This window comes from Chelonia mydas, chromosome 9 (assembly GCF_015237465.2).
Source record: "Chelonia mydas isolate rCheMyd1 chromosome 9, rCheMyd1.pri.v2, whole genome shotgun sequence".
In the NCBI taxonomy this organism is placed as follows: domain Eukaryota; kingdom Metazoa; phylum Chordata; order Testudines; family Cheloniidae; genus Chelonia; species Chelonia mydas.
The window spans coordinates 6,922,682-6,940,468 of record NC_057855.1 but is presented as its reverse complement, the minus strand read 5'-3'; the positions used below and the strand labels follow the sequence as shown (position 1 = coordinate 6,940,468).

General features: G+C 41.7%; 1 protein-coding gene across 11 annotated transcripts in view; it reads right to left on the bottom strand.

The window, feature by feature from the left end:
• Nucleotides 1-17,787, bottom strand: part of DIS3L2 (DIS3 like 3'-5' exoribonuclease 2) — a 273,032-nt gene that overhangs the window by 145,469 nt on the left and 109,776 nt on the right. For all 11 annotated transcript variants that reach the window (XM_037908114.2, XM_043521858.1, XM_043521860.1 and 8 more), the window contains one exon: nt 10,516-10,689. In XM_037908114.2, the coding sequence (XP_037764042.1) occupies nt 10,516-10,689 (174 nt within the window). The remainder of the gene's footprint in view (nt 1-10,515; nt 10,690-17,787) is intronic.

Here is a 17,787-nt window from a genome sequence, read left to right as displayed (position 1 = left end):
AGAGCATTAGAAAGCCCTAAAGGAACCAAGAAGTTCTATTCCTAAGCAGAAGAGCTAACAATTTACAGAAGTCTTAGAAACGAAAAGGAAACTGGGACTTTGTTATCCTAGTAACTACTGGAGACAGACAATGGAGAGAGTGGAGCTGCAATTAAGCAAAAAAGTGACAGAACAAACCAACATAGTCAGCTTAGCACAGTGGTTCCCAAACTTGGTTTGCGGCTTCTTCAGGGTAAGCCCCTGGTGGGCTGCGAGACGCTTTGTTTACCTGAGCGACTGCAGGTACGGCCACTTGCAGCTCCCAATGGCTGCAGTTTGCCACTGGCTTAGCAGCCTCCACACCATTATTACATATGGCAGATAATAGCTGAAGGAAGCAATGGAGCAGCCTGATACAATCCCTCAGATATTAAGCCCCTTCTGGACCATATGCTTGAATTCAGGTCCCTCCAGGCAAGTCATTTAAGTTACTTGATGATTCCCTGGGCTTTGCCCCAAAGTGAGTATTCTTGATATAAAATCTATTACTCAGCCTTCAATAATACTTGCTGCCTGTTTTAGGAAAAATAATTCCCTCCCCCAACTGGTTGTAAAATGAAACAAGGAATTTATTAGGAGCTTCAGTATATGCCTATCCATCAGAAAGGCAGATGGAATTCATAACCACAGGTTTCAAATACACACACTGTTCAAAGAGTAAAGATTCAGACACAGTTAGTACGTGGCTATATCCAAAGGCATACCGGAGGCTAACAAATCTAGGGAGCGCCTATGCTTTGTGTCTACAGGTCACACAATCATACTAACCTCCTTTCTTCAACAGGTCTTGAAGCACCTGTGTGAAACTTCTGCTGAAGCACTATGGATTTCAGAAAAGACAAGACTTCATAGAATCATAGAATACCAGGGTCGGAAGGGACCTCAGGAGGTCATCTAGTCCAACCCCCTGCTCAAAGCAACTTGTGTCAAACTTGTGTCAATGCAGTTGGCTGTTAGAGGCGAGAAGGTAATTGACCATCATTTTGTTTATTAAAGTTCAGATTTTGTAGGCCTTGTTTAAACTTTAATATGTCAACATTAAGACATTTACAATAGAGTGACTGCATGTCTAGACTCTTGCATCACATTTACATTCTTCCTCTTTAGATTGTCTTGCTCTCTTCACTTTGTGAATACATACAATAGGTTGGTGCTGGTGGAATTCACTTCAGCATCCTGGTTTATCCCTATTAACTTGAACTCAGTGCTGACATTTTAAAATTAACCGGTAAAGACATTTTAAAAATCTTGCAGATCTTCAGAGTCATCTGTAGGACCCTGCCAAGCTGTGTCTTGGAAAAAGTTAAGCAGACATCATTCTTCAGGTCTGGAAACAGTCATTCTAATTTGGGACGAGGTATCCCAGTGTTGTCAACTCACTCCAGTGAAAGCTACAAACATTTTTTCACACAACAGTCTAATTGTTATGGCAACCACCAAAATGAATCTCATTTTTCAGTCACAAGTCAACCCAACTAGAATACAGTGCCTATGTAGGTTTCTTATAAAATACCAATAAGCACAGGACCCATTCCTAGAGACATTCATCGCTCAAACGGATATAGATAAAGTACTCTCTTTCCAAAAAGGAATTTCAGACAATGGTAATTGTCTGAACCTCTTTAGTACTTCACCACCCGACTCCCAAAGATATCGTTGTGTCAGTTGCAGTGCGCTACTTCATTTATCACTCTAAGTATGAGTAGATTTCAGTTAAAAATCTGCAACAACTGTTTACAAGACAGGATCTAAAAAGGAATATTTTCACAGGAGAAGCAAGCACCAGAAGCATCTCAAATGAGCCTCTGACGGCACCTTAGGATACTTTGGAAAAGAGACACACTTGCAAAAGTAACTCTATAACTTTTTCTTTGTACACTTAAATGAACACTGCAAAATGAACTAATTATATGGGAGTAAAAAGAAAGACTACATTACCCCAATCCACCGTGGCACAAGCTCCCAAGAATCCACTCCCACAGGTAAACAAACATCAGAAGTATCATCTTTATATGTCAACCCAGTGCTGGTCTTTACATTTTTCATGTTTATTTTTTAGCTAAAGCCTTGCCTCAGCTGATTCAAGTCAAAACGGAAGGCTTACAATGACCCCTAATGCATTACACAACAGCTGTAATAAACATTTTAATTTTCATAGAACAGTGCTCCTTGGTTTGCCAAACCAGGACTAATTTCAGCTATTTACTTATGGCTTCAGCGTAAGATGAGCAAAGTTCTCTGGTCTGATGACAAAAAGTAAACCATTTAAAAAGCCACGGCATATAGAAGAGACCACTATTTAAATGCCTATTTAAATTTCTACGAGTCATGCTATAATTGTGCCTCAAGTACATGAAGCTTTCTGCCCCACCTTTATCCCATACAAGAATGAGAGCAAGAGTGTAATTGAAAACACACTTTCATCATGTAAACTTCTTTAATCATAGACTCTCAGAAGCTAGAAACGGAAAAGACATTAGGTCATCCATCTCCCATGGGCCAGTGCTGGATTGTTCTCTGTGTATGCACATACTTTGTCCAGTCTAGAGTTTTCAGCGTCTTAAGCAATGGGGTTTCCAACATGCCCGTGGGAGTCTATGATGCAGTCTAATTTAGGATGAACGGCAGAAAAGGTTTCCTCTCTTAGTTTTAACTCAATTGTCCTAGTAATATCTCTTTCTACCAACCTAAATAATTCCTATCCCGCCATAGTGATTCACATATTTGTTAGCCATTAAGCATCATTCAAGCGTCTAGCCTCTTTGTTAATACACATATAACAGCTAAGCTTTCCCTGTAAGTCAATCCCTTCAGCCCCCTGGTTATTTTTATTACTCAAATGTTCGAACTACATCTCGCTTCTCTGTATCATTGTGGTATGGAGGTGAGGTGGAATTTTAAAGGAAGTTCTTAAAGTCATACAATAACAAATGTCTTTTACACCCTCCATATTGTGGGTTTGGTTTTCTTTTATATGACTGTGGACATAAGAACTCAAGGAGTAGGAATCAATCATCAAGAAGCAGTTTGATAAATCAGCTACATCGGAGAAGACACCTAGGACTTTTCTTCTGCACAGTAAACTGAACAAATCTCAAGCAACTAAACTGAGAGCCAGAATTGGGGGGGAAAGGAAAAGAGGAGTATATTCCACCAGATTATATTCTAGCGATTCCATCAGCATCTGTGACATGGCCCATAGAACTGGTCTATGTCAGCCTGTGCCACAAGGTACAACCTAAAGTTACTCAACAAAATGAAGACCAGCCAACAAAGGCAGGAGTAAAGAGGGGACATAAAGAGAGTACTGGTCTCTCTGCCTTAGCAGTTGTGGGGTTCTGAGTCCTTATAAACTCCCAACCCAGATGTTGGGATCTACATAGGCCCTTGCTCATTGCTCCAAAAGTTCAGCGTTTGTGCGCATCCTCCAAGGGAAGCTCCATACACAGCGTACCAGAATGAGAACCCATAATGAAAAAATGGTTCCTTGTAACAAACAGTTTGTCATGCCTTTGGTTAACCTGTCATTATGAAAAGGGAAATAATGCATCATCTGATCAAGAATTGTGAAGAAATTATTTTCTATATGGTGGTGACAGATGTCAATTTCAGCCAACACTTTCAAGGCTAGATGTCTGAACTCTGGCTCCTCAACCCATATTTAGATATTTCACCAAAAGTGGCCTGATTTTCAGAGAGGCAAAGCATGAACGCATGCCTCTGAAGTTAATGGGAACTGCAGCTACTCAGCTCTTTTGAACATCAGGGTACTTTAATTACGTATCTAAATACAGATTTAGCAGCATAACCTTAAACACCTAGATTTGAGAACTGTGGCCTTAAAGGGCTGGTTTTTCTCCCTCTAAAACCCCCATTGAAGCCTCCCGATCTACCATTGAAAGTCCGACGAGAACGGACCTGTTCCCAAATAGACTTGAACTGACTGGATTCCAGGCCCCCTGCATTGTTCTTTACAGAAAATACTCAGCTGTACAGACACAATGAAACATGGATAACGTTCAAAGTTCAGCGTGATGACAAGCCTCTCAGGCAAAACATTCCCCACTCAATGAGCTTTGATTTGTTCTTTATGCGACCAGAGCCCACTGATGGGAAATAACCCGACAATCCACCAATTCCCATGCAATAGTGTGCTTGTACAGCTATGCTTCCAATAGCTTATGTTGCCTCCGTTAAACACCCACCCCACCCCGCATTTCTAGCGCAATATGCCAATCCCAGGTCGCAACATGTGATAGCAACCACTGCATGTCATTTAGTAAGAAATTAAGCTACCACGCTACTGGTTTTTTTTCCAGTGCAAGCGTAGGTTAGAAAAAAAAGCAACGTATACAGGGAACAAGCTCTGACGAAGTCAGCTAATGAGCTTTACCACATCACGGTGACAAGAACACATATCTGTGCATCACTAAAAGTTTATTTATTCAGCTCCATTAGGCGCATCTTCTAATACTGGTTTATTCACATTGGTTCAGGAGGGACATTGTTCCCCAGCCCAGCACAGTAGAAGAGACAGCAAGGTGACGGGCACTGTAAAGAACAACCTAGAGTAGATACAGTGTCTTTTGCAACTGGCTTTGCTAGCTATGCGCTAAACGGTGATCACCACTGAGTAATACCTTGTGCTCCTCAAATCATCCTACTGGTTTCAGTGGGGATACATGCGGAATGAGCTGCTGCTCAGCATGAGAAAGGAAACATAATCTAGTCCTATGTGTCTTTCCACAGTATCTCAGGATGACGGACTCAGATTCGCAGCAATGTTTACATGTTTATTAAACATGCCATTGGTCAGGTTCCTTAAGAAACCCGGGCATTTCTACATATTCTATTACAGTAGGATAAGTCTTGCTCTAATTATACTTAATGCAAGCTTTCTGTGGCGGAAAATCTCCAGGGAAAATTGTTTAATAATGTTTTATCTGATTTATACCCTTTTCAAAGGCTTAAGTCTTCCACCTGCCCAGAAGAGCCAACTGTCTCACAGTCTACTCTTCTTCCTACTCACCAGGCACTTTGCTGGGAGCAGAATGCTGCCATTTTTACCATCAGCTCTAATTTTATCAACCAACAATCTACTTGGGCATGCACGGTTAAGAGTCTGCTATTAAGTCTTTCATATAAACACTGCTAATCCGTATTACTATCTGCACCATTCCTCAACCGCGACACAAATAGTGGGCAGAATTGCAATGTAGGAACTGTTCTGTTGCCAGTGGTTTCCAATTACAAACAGTGCTAAGAACAGAGGCTCCCTGTTCAGAATAGAACATAAAGACAAGAGAGAGCACCTCCTCTGTTTCTACTTCTCCTATCAAAGGACGGAAGGATGCAATAGTTGTTAAGAAGCCATTAAAGTTATTATTTACTCTGAAAAACCTTAGTAACTGTCGGTAGCTATAGAGTACCTCTGAGGACATCACAACTTATGGTCAACAGATATCATGCCTTGAAATATCTCAAAATATTAACTCTGTGTGCTAGGAATTATTCTGGGGAAGTTCTATGGCCTGTGTTCAGAATCTATGTGAATCTAAGTCATACTGTTGGGGGTTTTCATTTGTAAGAACAGCATTTCATTAACTCTGCTCATAGGGAAACAGAATAATCATTAATTGTTCAATGACAACTTGAATGGCCTCTCACTTCTGTGCATTGGCTCCTCAGGTTGTTGCTTTGCAGGGCCCGCAATATTCAGTATTAGCATCCGGTGCTGCAATTTTGCTTACAAGACAACGTTACAGAGTTAGTTGGGGTGGAAAACGAAAATTTCTGCTCTTCAGACGATTCATCTTGCAGATATTTCAGTGTTTCTTTCTCTGCTCAGTATTTTTAGCTCATTGTTTTCTATTTTGGCAGCTGAGAAACTGCAGTTTGTAATTTTACCTCCAGCTTCATATTTCTTCTTAAAAGTGAATACAATGTCCTGTTTATAATAATAAAATCACTAGTTGGCAGGATGACATCAAATGGAAAAAAAGAGAAAGCAACTGGAAAATTTAGAGCAAGCAATTTTGAGAGCCAAGTTTCGCATTTGTAATGGTCCAGCGGAGGTCACTGGACTCACTTGTTATTAGGCGAATGGTAAAGAAATAGATATCCTCAAGTTCTTCCATGTTAGACTATATAAACCATCTCTAGTTCAACGAGGGTTAGAGCTTTCCAAAAGAGTGACGTTATACATTTTCCACAGTAACATTAACAATGGGAGAAGAGATTCATGCAAAAGGCAGAATTGCTCTGCAAAGAACGGCCTTTTTTCTCTCTCCAATATTTAGGTTTTTGTTTCCCACTATGATCGGACTTTCCTGGCTTTGGTTTCTTGTCCCAGTTTAGCAGTAAAAGAAACAAAAAGATATGAATGAAATTAGAAACATTTGGAACAAGCCTTAGAAATAGCTTTTAGGTTTCTTAGATTTTTGGCTAAACCTCTTCAAATGGTTTCCTCCTCTACTCCCCTCACTGCAGCACCCACCTCTGAAATTTGAATGTCCTTGTTTGCTCTGACCCTCTTCTTTTCACTAGTGATGTTTTGTACCACACAGGTGAAACACTCAGCTTAAAGCAAACAAGGAAATGAAATGTACAGGCTGAAGCAATGGAGAAGACCAGAAAATGGCTAGAAGTATGTCATTTCAGAATTGGCCTCTGCCACACCACTCTTCCAGTCTCAATGTTTCTTTTAAATAGCAAACCAAGCATTCCTCTTTTCTAATTTAGTTCCAGTCAATCTGAGAGACAGAGAAGGGGAAAAAGGGAATTCTGATCCTAATTGTGTTTACAGATTCTGGAACACACATTTCATAAACTATACTGGTCAAATACCATAAAATCCAAGCTCTCTATTGAACACGGCAGTTGTCAGTACACAATGATAACACTTAATCATCATCTAGCACTTTTCATTATAGGACCTCAATGGCCTTTGAAAACCATTAGTTACAGCGCCTATGAAATATTTGTCTCATTTTACAAATGAATAAAATGAAAGAGAGAGAGATCAAGAGGTTGCCCAGAACACTATAGTGACTTAGTAGCAGCAGAGATGGGAATTTAACCTATAACAGCAGGAAATTTTATAACTGTCTAAGGATTTTGCATATAAGTTACTATTAAAATATTTTAAAAAACTTTTTTGATAAATTATTGGACGGAGGAAAAAACTGATCTCCTTGAAGAGAATACATGAAAGATATAGGATAGTTCAGTAAAGCAAGTCCCTAAACATGGTAACAGTACACCTTTTGTAAAGATGAAACTTTCAGGAAGCTGGGGAAATGTATTTACAAGATAGCATAGACTAGTAAAATCATTCCTTTACACTGATCAGTGTTAACATCCTCTATGGATTAGTATGACCCATTGCTTTATTTTGACCTAAAGCCATGTTCACAATCTTTCCTTTGTGTGAGATTCCTTTTAGCTAAGTAATCATTCCTCCAGCTAAGTACTCCAAAGACATATTAAACATAACTCATGGTTTTGAAGAGACTGCTATTCTACATTTGTATAGACCAAAAAGACATGTTTCGAGCAGGAGCGAGTCTTATCCCAGTTTCACCTTGTCAGAAAGTTACCTTCAAAACTAGGAGAAATACTGTAATGCACAATACTTCACAAGAGTCTCAGTCATGGAAGCCCAAAGAGAAGTGCCCTGTCAACAACTCGGCTATCCGACAATAGAGGAATACAAGCAATAGTCAAGTAACTGAGACCATCTTGTACACTAACGGAATGAGTGTCAATAGCAAGCCCTACTAGAGGCTAAAACTAGTATTGCTAACATGATTTTTGATCTGATTCATGCTAACAAGGACGACCTAGAGCCCACACAACTGTTTTACAGATAGCATTGGCAAAAAAGCATTATAGAACAGGCGGGGATTTAGAACAAGCTCTAAAATATGAAGTGTAAGGTTATACCATGTTTACACCGGTTATATGTTAGCATTTCAGTTAATATGGCTCTTTCTGTAGCATAGAGGAAGACTTACAGTACAGTACAGACTTACGGTATTGTAAATAATACAGTAGCGTAAGTGAAAATCATTCTCTATGTACTAAAGAAACGAGACCGATCAACTACTAACATACATAGTTACAATATGTGCATACGGATGCTCAAGTTCAGATGTATGCAATTCTGCGTATATGTTTGTGGGTCCCTAATTTGCAAGTGCGGGTCAGGCATTGTACTGTGCTGACAATATACTGGCTGCCAAGAGAGCACCTAAAGCAAGTCAGTACCACCAAGATGGAAGGTTAAAAGTCTTATGACTGCCCCGTTGCCAGCACCTGTCTCAAGGGGCAATGGGTCATGCCACCAGAGGAGAAGACACCCAGACCTATCACTGAATGGTGTGAGTGTTTTTTGATGGCAGGGAAGGGGAAAGTATACGAAAGAGGAATGGATTCCAATTAGGTGTGTCCCACATTATTTGTGTCAATAAAAAATCATTTTCTTTTGGAGTTGGCAAACTCTCACACTCAGGGTATCAAAAAGCAAGCTAATAGAAAGATTCACATTTAATTTACCTTTCCTATCCAAGCACAGAAACTTCATACTAGCTTCATGTGTGTTTAGGAGACTAATAAGTAGCAGTATGGTAATTAACATTGAAAGAATTAATACGTGACTAACATAAGTAATTATTTTGGAAGCTTTGACCGTAAGGGTTTATATTTGAGCAAACAGAAGGGAAGTTACTTTGCAGTGTTCACCCTCTCTGTGAAGAGACAGCCGGTTTAACCAGAGAGAAGGATTTAAATGGCCAAGCTGCAAAACCATCATGGGGTGCTGATTACCTTGAGAATTCTCACTGTAAAAATTCAGTAACAAAACCAAGAAATGCATTTGGAATTTGTTTCCAAGAATGACGGTGTAATCCGAGACAAGTCAAGTTCCTCATCTGCCCACAACAGCATTACTGCTAGGGCAGAAGAAATTAGAGGAAGACTGCTCCCCCTTTGCTGACATATAGCCAAGAGCCCAAAAATAAGAACACTCGAGTGACATCCACCGTGTAGCCTAATGTTTGTGGGGAGTGACATCTTGTATCATTGTGTTTTCAGTCATTCCAAATCTGAAATCCAATATCTGAAGTCTGACACTAGCAAATAAGGAACCGGATTCTCCATTGAATTACACCACTTTTATACCAATGTTGTTCCACTGATTTCAACAGACTATGCCAGCTTTTGCTCCACTGGAGTGGAGAATCAGGCTTAAGAGGAAACCATTTAATCTTATGTAGAGCACAGCTGTGAAGCTGGGAGAGAAATCTTTGGTAGCTCTGATCTTAACAGTTATCATTACAAAATACATAATTACCTACATCCAAGGAGACAGAAAACTTCACTGACAATTGAAGCCTCACATTGCTGCTGTGAGGTTGACAGTATCCCCATTTTACACAGGGTAAAGCTGCAATACACAGCGATGTAGTGACTTGCCAAAGGCCACACGGTAAGTCAGTGACAGAGTCAGGAATAGGACCCAAAGTTGGCCCTGGTCTCCTTTTCCAACTGCTAAATCATCTTCCTTTTTTCCACCTCCATCGCAGCCCAAAGACTTGTATATGTGTTGTGTACTGGCCTTTCAACTCTGGAGTCCAGATACAGATACTTAATGCTGGTGTCTATCCTCCCCTTGACACAATTTGTTACCCTTAATGGGAACTACATAAGTATTCTAAGAGGGAATAGAACTTGCTGTGGGTACAAATGCACGCACACCTTTACACCAACACAGACAATGGAAACCTCTGCCTTTAGGAATCAAAACCATGCAAACATTTTACCTTAGTAACAATCAGCAGAGAAGCACCATCAGACAGTACGCACCATGTCCCTAAAATGCACACTGCCAACTCTTCAAAACATTGAAAAAAGCCACAACCAAACAACCCAGGCAGCACATGGGACTGTCTCTGAGTGTGACTGAGCTTCAGTGTAACAAATCAGAAAATCCAAGACAGTTTTAGGTACATTACCAGAAGTTCAGTGAGAATTCATATACCAGAAACATCTTTACATAGAACCTAGAATTATTTTCAGCACTGAAAAAAATAAGCACTGGGAACTTTTGTGAGTCTTAAAAAAAAAATCCCATGCATCAATAGAGAAACATTGTTACAAAAATTATCACTAAAGTATTAAAGCATCCAGGCTAAAAAGAACGCTCTCCAATTAGATGCCAGGCATTAAATTCTTTATCTAGGTATTAATGTTGTCTTTAATAGTTCTTTTGACAAAAATACCCTTTGCTATACCAAATGCTTCCCCAAACCACTGGTCTTTTGCTTTCTTTTCAAAGAGCAGGGCTGCTTGCCATGCTAACACAGGTATAACTCAGAAAGGCAGTGCCTTTGAATGGTGTGACAAGACAATACCTGTGAAGCGAAAAACCACACCAACACAAGAACAACCTTGAGACCAGAGAGGGTTTGCTGTTACCTTAAATCTCTTCTGTTGGCCAACTCTGAGGGTGGGATGGCCCAGGGCAGGCTCTGGGGAAGGCATTCCAGAACGTCTTGGGAGAAGTCAGAGAAATCCACACCGTACTCCGTCAGGATCCCTTCTGTTTCAGGCTCAATCTCACCAGCCTGCCCAAGACTTTTGGCCATTTGCCTATAGAATGGAAGCACAAAGAATGGATACTTTTATTTAGTATGTACCTAGAACTCTCGATCGGTTGCTATCCCTGGAGAGGCCTGCTGCAGCGTCCATGACAGAGCCATCAAGAGCAGATATATCTTCACCCATTTAATCCACCTTCCTGACGTGTGGTGGAAGACTGGGAAGGGAGCAGGGCAATACCAGGCCTTATGTATGCAGGGGAAGATGTAAAACACTAGTCAGACTCCATGCCAGACATTCTGTGTGTCTCATTTAAAGGAGACCATTTATATCAGGGGTTCTCAAACTTCACTGCACCGCGACCCCCTTCCAACAACAAAAATTACTACATGACCCCAGGAATGGGGACCAAAGCTTGAGCCCGCTCGAGTCCCGCCACCCCAGGTTGGGGAGGTATTGGGGGTGAGGGGGGCCACAAAGCCAAAGCTCAAGGGCTTCAGACCCAGGTGGGTCCCTGTAACCTGAGCCCTACCACCCAGGGCTGAAGCCCTCGGGCTTCGGCCCTGGGTGGCAGGGCTCAAGCTTCAGCTTTGGCCCCAGCAACTCTAACACCAGCCCTGGCGACCCCATTAAAACAGGGTCGTGACCCACACTTTGAGAACAGCTGATTTATATCATTAGGTTGTTGGAGTATCCACGGGAAATACGAGCCTACCAAGTTATAAGAAACAGAAAAGCCGTGGTAGTGATGCCCAGCAGCAACAGGAAAGGCATACACTTTCTGTGCAAACTGCCTCAGTTCTATGGCTCTCAACCTCTTTCACACAGTGCCCCGTACTACAACAGGAAAATGTTGGGGATCACCCCCGCGTCTAGCCACGAGCTCTCTCACTGCCCTGGGCCTGTCCAAAACAAGGGGTCTCTGCCTGGTCTCAGACAGCTCTATCTAAACAGCACTCTCACAGAGCTCTGCTCTTCAGTCCCTAAAAGGCCAAAGGACTTTGAGAACTAAGACTTGCAGGCAGTCCAGAGTGCTAACATGCCTATGCGTTGCACAAGGACTTTAAGATCTCTGTCACTTAAGAGCCACTGGATCCACTCTTATTTGGTGGTGAACATGCTCTGGGATTGAAGGCCTGGTACGGAAAAGTGTATTCAGCTGAAGGTCGCGCAGGGTCCTCTTCAGCTTGGGCCACAATTCTACCAGCAGACTGCTGCAGTCACGAACACAAACAGATTCAGCCCCTTTAAAGGGCTGCCCCTCACTCCATGGACCACTTTGGAACTTGGAAATGGAGCAAATATACAGAGCCATCAAATCGCTATTGAAAAGGAATAAAATTGATGGCCTCTGTAGACGCAGGAGTTAACATGCCCAAATACCCTCTCTTCTGTCTTATAAGACTAGCATTTATGCACCTATTTCAAACCATCTTCCAGACTCTTTCAAGGCCTGAGGACACCCGCCTAGTTCTCCTCCTCTGGCTAGCATAAGCCTTTGGACTCTCATCCTGCTGGAAAGGGGCTGAAGTTCTGGACGAGAGTCACAGATGAAGGCAACATTGTGTGACACATTCTAATAATCTTTGATGAGGAGCTCTGCATGCATCTGACTGTCCTGCCTCCAGATATCTTCCCTCAGCTCCAGAGCACATCTCACAAAACGTATTTCCTAAGCCTCTGGCATTAGCCATATTCCATTGAAACAAGGATTTAGCTGAAAATGGCACAGAAACAAACTGGGACTCCACATTACTGAAGTGACAAAGCAACACTCTCCCTATCTGACTAGAAGTGTGACATTTAGTCCTAGACGCTGGCCTTCACATATCCTAGACTGCTCTGTGGATAAGGTGAGGTTTGTATTTTTGTGAGTTTTAATATAGCACCATTAGGACAAATGGCACTTTACAGGCAAAGGAGACAAGAACCCTGGCCCAAGGAAATTACCATCTACATGTATGCAAATTAATCAGAATAAGATTGATAACATTGGGTAAGGGGCAATAATACCAGGGAATACCACCTCTGTAAGCAAGGTTTCTGTAATGTATGAAAAGCTGTCATGATACTGATCCTTCTGCTTTAATTTTAATGAGCGAAAACAGGCACTAATTACTTTCCTAATACGGGCAAAAAATTGTGTACCTGTAATTTGGCTATGCAGAATGTTCCCAGTGTTTCAACTGTGCCATAAACTTACATAATAAACTCCATTTGCATGGTAAATGCAAACTCATCTTTATAAGGGGTAGGTAAGGTTCTCTCTTTTTCACACTAAGGAGGGCTGTATAATAAATCTTTCAGATCATGTAGCATGCTGCAAAGGGCTGTGCACTTTGTTCTGCATTAAGTCATAGAGTTCATATTCTCCGGACGAATAAAGCAGCGATAAAATATATTGGCCCTCATTGATTCAGTTTTATCTCCAAGCTCTATTGAAGAGGCACACCATGCATTTGGCATCCAGCCTTAATTCTCAACTTCAACCTGTTTGCCTCGGTCTGATCCTTACTGTTATTTTAACCTTACTAAACAAGAAATAATTTTCTTTCTTTCTTGCAGCAGGAATTATACAGCATAGAAATCATCACCTGATGCCCCGTGTTTTGTAGAAGTACAGGGAGATTTGGACTGGTGAACCTTCAGGTTTGCTTAGGGTGACCAGATAAGTGTGAAAAATCAGGACAGAGAAGGGGGAATAATAGGGTCCTATCTAAGACAAAGCCCTTAATATTGGGACATCTGGTCACCCCAGGTTTAGGAGCAGCAAAGGGCGCTACCACACAGACAATTAAAGCTTGGGCCCTGGGTTTTACTCCTTGTTCCCTGCACTAAGCCCTGTAAGGGGGAAGGAGAAAGTGTCTTGTCTCTCAAACAACATCCTTCTGGCCAAGGAGGGATTAAAGAGGAGAGGAAAAATGGGGGAGGGGTGTTGAAGTATAACCCTTTTCCACTTCCTCCACTGCCATCATGGATCAACATTTAATTTTCAAAGGAGCTGAACACCTGCTGCTCCCACTGATTCTAGTGGAAGCTGCAAGTGTTCAACACTTGTGGAAAAATCAGGTCTCTACTGTCTACTTTGGTATATTTTTTGAGTCACAAGAAAACACCCTTTCATGGCATGCCTTCCAGCTCAGATTCAGTAGCCCAGGTCCTCTTGCGTAGTTTACTGAAATTAGATTATGATCCATAAGGATCAAGTAGAATTTTGAATACTTAGGGGTTTGACACAGGACTCATATTCTTAACAGTAATTAGCATGTGATTTACTATCTTCCAAGGAACATTTCTCAAGCACCCTGAAATAAAAAGTTCACAGCTGATTTTAATTGGGGCCATATTGCAGTCACACAGACAGGATGACTTGCATCAGAGCAAAATCCAACAGATCAAGGTTAATGCATACAGGATAATAGAAAGCCCTGGAGCGAAAACCACACTGTAATTCACTCCAGGGGCTGCACTGCCATCAGGAACAGCAAGAATAGCTCAAGAGGCTTACAAATGACAGCAGTCACATGAGTCAGCTTCAGCCAAACATTTACTGCCCAACTCTTCCGTACTCGCAGCAAAGCTGGACCTCCAGACATTTCAAAAAATTCCAAAGTCAAATTTTTTTTTAACTGTTAGTGACTTAACATTTCCTCTCTGTGTCGTCAATGGCTGGGCATTACAGCTCTCTGGAGATCTCGCTAATACCCTTCCATTGACGTTAGGGACGTAATAGCCTGTCGTGGAAATCAGTGAAAGGGAATCTGTTGCATTTGACCGTTTTGGGGAGAGTGCAGCAAAACGTCAGCACGTCCAAAAAGCATTTCTCCAAAACATCCGTGTTTACAAGCAGTCTCAGTCAGATTTGAAAAGGCGCAAATGATGGTGAATCACTTCCACTTGCCTTTAAGAACCATATTTAATCTCCATCTAGAAGAGAATCTCATTCATAACAATCTTACAGCCTGGGATCCTTTCAGATAAAATAAAGGGCTTTACAAACTGATATATAAATACACTCAAGAGATTGTTGTTTGCAATTCTGAAATGCAGCAACAATTTAACGGTGTGCTGCAATGAACTTCACAACAGTTAGGAAAGAGAATGGAAGAATGACATACTCGGCTGAAACTGCAGTAGAAATTTAGGCAAGAAGATTGTAATTATCCATCTTAGAGTGGCCAGCACCTCTTGCACTTAGCCACAGAAAAAAAGGGACCCCCAACCAAATCATAAGCATCACTTCCAGTAGCATCTAGAAGGTTTTGGATATCTCCTTTCAAAAATATAGACCTCCCTCGCTTGAAAGTCTGAGAAGATCATACAAAGTGCAAAATGATTTGACTACTCGGTCACTGAACGCTGAATTGTGTCGTGAAAGAAAGGTGATTCAAGATATGGTTTTTTAGTGATCACTTAAAGTCAATCTTGTATTGTTGAATACTGTTCCACACAACCCTTAGAAGGCGCTTTGGTTTAATGGGCTTGGCAATTTTGGCTCAAATAACATCACCTGTCATCCATATGTAACTTTTCTTCCTTAACCAGCTGATTACTAAAGAAAGTCAAACCAAAACTCTCCATTTTCTACTTATTCATCCTGACAAAGTCAAGGCATCACATTTGCTCTAGCATCCCACCTGTCCTACCACAGACTGACATCTCTCTGCACCTCTCAGCCTAAACTGAGGAAAGGGATCTAGGGTTGAAATGATGGTCTGTGTGCGCAGATCTTTCTCTATTACTCTCCTGAATCACAATGACCAAAACTAAAGGTCTTGGTCAGTACAGGACAGGCTATTTCAAAAGCTTTGGTATGTCAACTTCAGATGACTTTGGGGAGACTGTTCAGACTATTCCATGGATCTATGGACTACAGTACTATATTACCATAACACATGGCCACACCTTGGCGTTTGCTGTTATTGGAGACATTTCGGAACCAGGCCATAGCCTTAGTTTATCAAACTTCTCCCATCGCTGCAAATTCCTATGACCCTCTACCTGGGGCCATGTCTACACTACCACTTATGTTGGGAAAACATATGTCACTCAGGGGTGTGAAAAAAAACCACCCCTCTGAGCGACATACGTTTTGCTCGCATACGTGGTAGCGTGCACAGCACTGTGTCGGCAGGAGAGCTTCTCCCACTGACAGAGCTCCTGCCGCGCACTGAGGTAGTTTCATTCGGTCGAAGGGAGCACTCTCTCCCGTCGGCGTAGAGCAGCTACCTGAGCCATCTTGCAGCGGCACAGCTGCATCAGTACAGCCTTGCTGCTGTGGGCTCGCTAGTGTAGACATGGCCTGAGCCTCCTCTGTGACTCAGATTGTGACATCATCAGTCTGCTTAATCCTGCATGAATAGGAAGAGCGAGCAGGCAACACTGTTGCATTTCATCTTGTTGCCGGCACTGGGCTGCCGATGGCAATCTGGTCTTTTCCCTTCAATCTAAATACATTTGGATTTGAAAGAAATTAAAAAAAAAGACTACAGGAACTCAAACATTGAGCTGGCTTTGGACGCAGCTACAAGAAGTGAAAGGCAGATTGCAAGGTTACATTTTATTTTAAATTCTATGACCACTATCCTCACTCTGACAGACAAACATTTCAGACCCTGAATGATACAGAGAATATCCTGGGACCGACATGGTCACAACACCATTGCATACCTGAATTATACAGTCATGTGGGCCCATGTGTCATTGTGTCTAAAAGCTAATGTAGATGAAGCCAGTGCTTTTACATTTTACTTTGCTGTTGTTTAATAGACTCACCCAGCTCCATACTGGGGCTGGGAGAGAAGAGTTCACTCGGCCAGTCTCTAAGGAACAGACAGCAGCAGTGAGAAAATGACAGATCACAGACGGTGGAGAAGGTTCATTACCAACATTAAGGTACTGGCTTGGACCACAAAAACAAAGTACCCTAGAATATACCTGTATCTGACACTTGTCTCTCATCTGTCTAGAAAGGGAAAGGTTGGCTTAGAGGCTGGTATGTTTTAACCACTGCTTGAAGTGGAGAAAATTAAATGCCACTTCACTGTAGTAATATCACTCCAAATACTACTCTATGGGAAGGGTATGTACCAGAGCAGAGCTGTGGGTATCCCTGCGCATCCCATGGATATCACCATCTCCATATGTATCTGTATCCATTTTATCATAGTCTCTCCTTCCTTCTTTTTTTTCTCTCTCCCTCCACCTGTTCCAAACAAAACAAAAACTACACGCTTCCAACATGACAATAGTGACCTTCCTCAGAGAAGATAGAATCTCACCTTTGACCACCAGGTGGCACTCAAGAGTCACAAAAATGAACCCCCTCCCCAAACTTTCACCTCCAGGATGCCGCCAGGTTTTCCCCAAAATGTGTAGCAACAGATCTCAAGGTGGCATTTGAACTTGGAGAGTTGAGCAGCAGCTCACAGTGTCCTCTGCCAAGTCCCCTAACTTACCCATTATTTTATGGGTCCAATGACACACACAGTCACCATGAAGAAAGAAAACATTTTGGGAACCTTGATATTGCTCATGAAGGATGGTGCATTTCAGAAATATCTCAGCTATATTTTCCAAAGTGTGGTGGCCACTTTTTTCTTTTAGCTTATTTGGAGAAAAATATAAATACAGGATGAGCTAAAGAAGAGTGTTGTACCGATGGGAGTTTGCCAACACCTACAGAAAGTTACTTGTAGATCCCATGGCATTCAGGGGAAGAGAGAGAGATTTGAAGACCCGTTAAGACTGTTTTCCCATCAGGCAGGTGTGGTGCAGAATGTAAACACGAGACTACTGGTTCCTCTTCAGTCTAGGTCCCCTCTAACATAGACCCTTAGCAGTCCTTATCAGGCCTTCTTATAAGGCTCCCTATAATTTTTAATAGAGGTGACTTTGGAGGCCCTTTAACTTAAAAATAAAACCATGAATCTTTTGATCACGGTCTACAATATGTAGAATGAATTTTATGTTAAGATTCTGGTCACCCATTCTAATTCTCATGTTCTATCATTGAACATAGTACTGTGCCAGCCTCTACACACAAGCATAATGTTTAGATTAATAATTGAGCAAGAATTGAATGTAAGAGGGCCACATTTAGCTAATAATATTATTGGTCTGACACTTGTTTGCTTGATTCTGCAATAC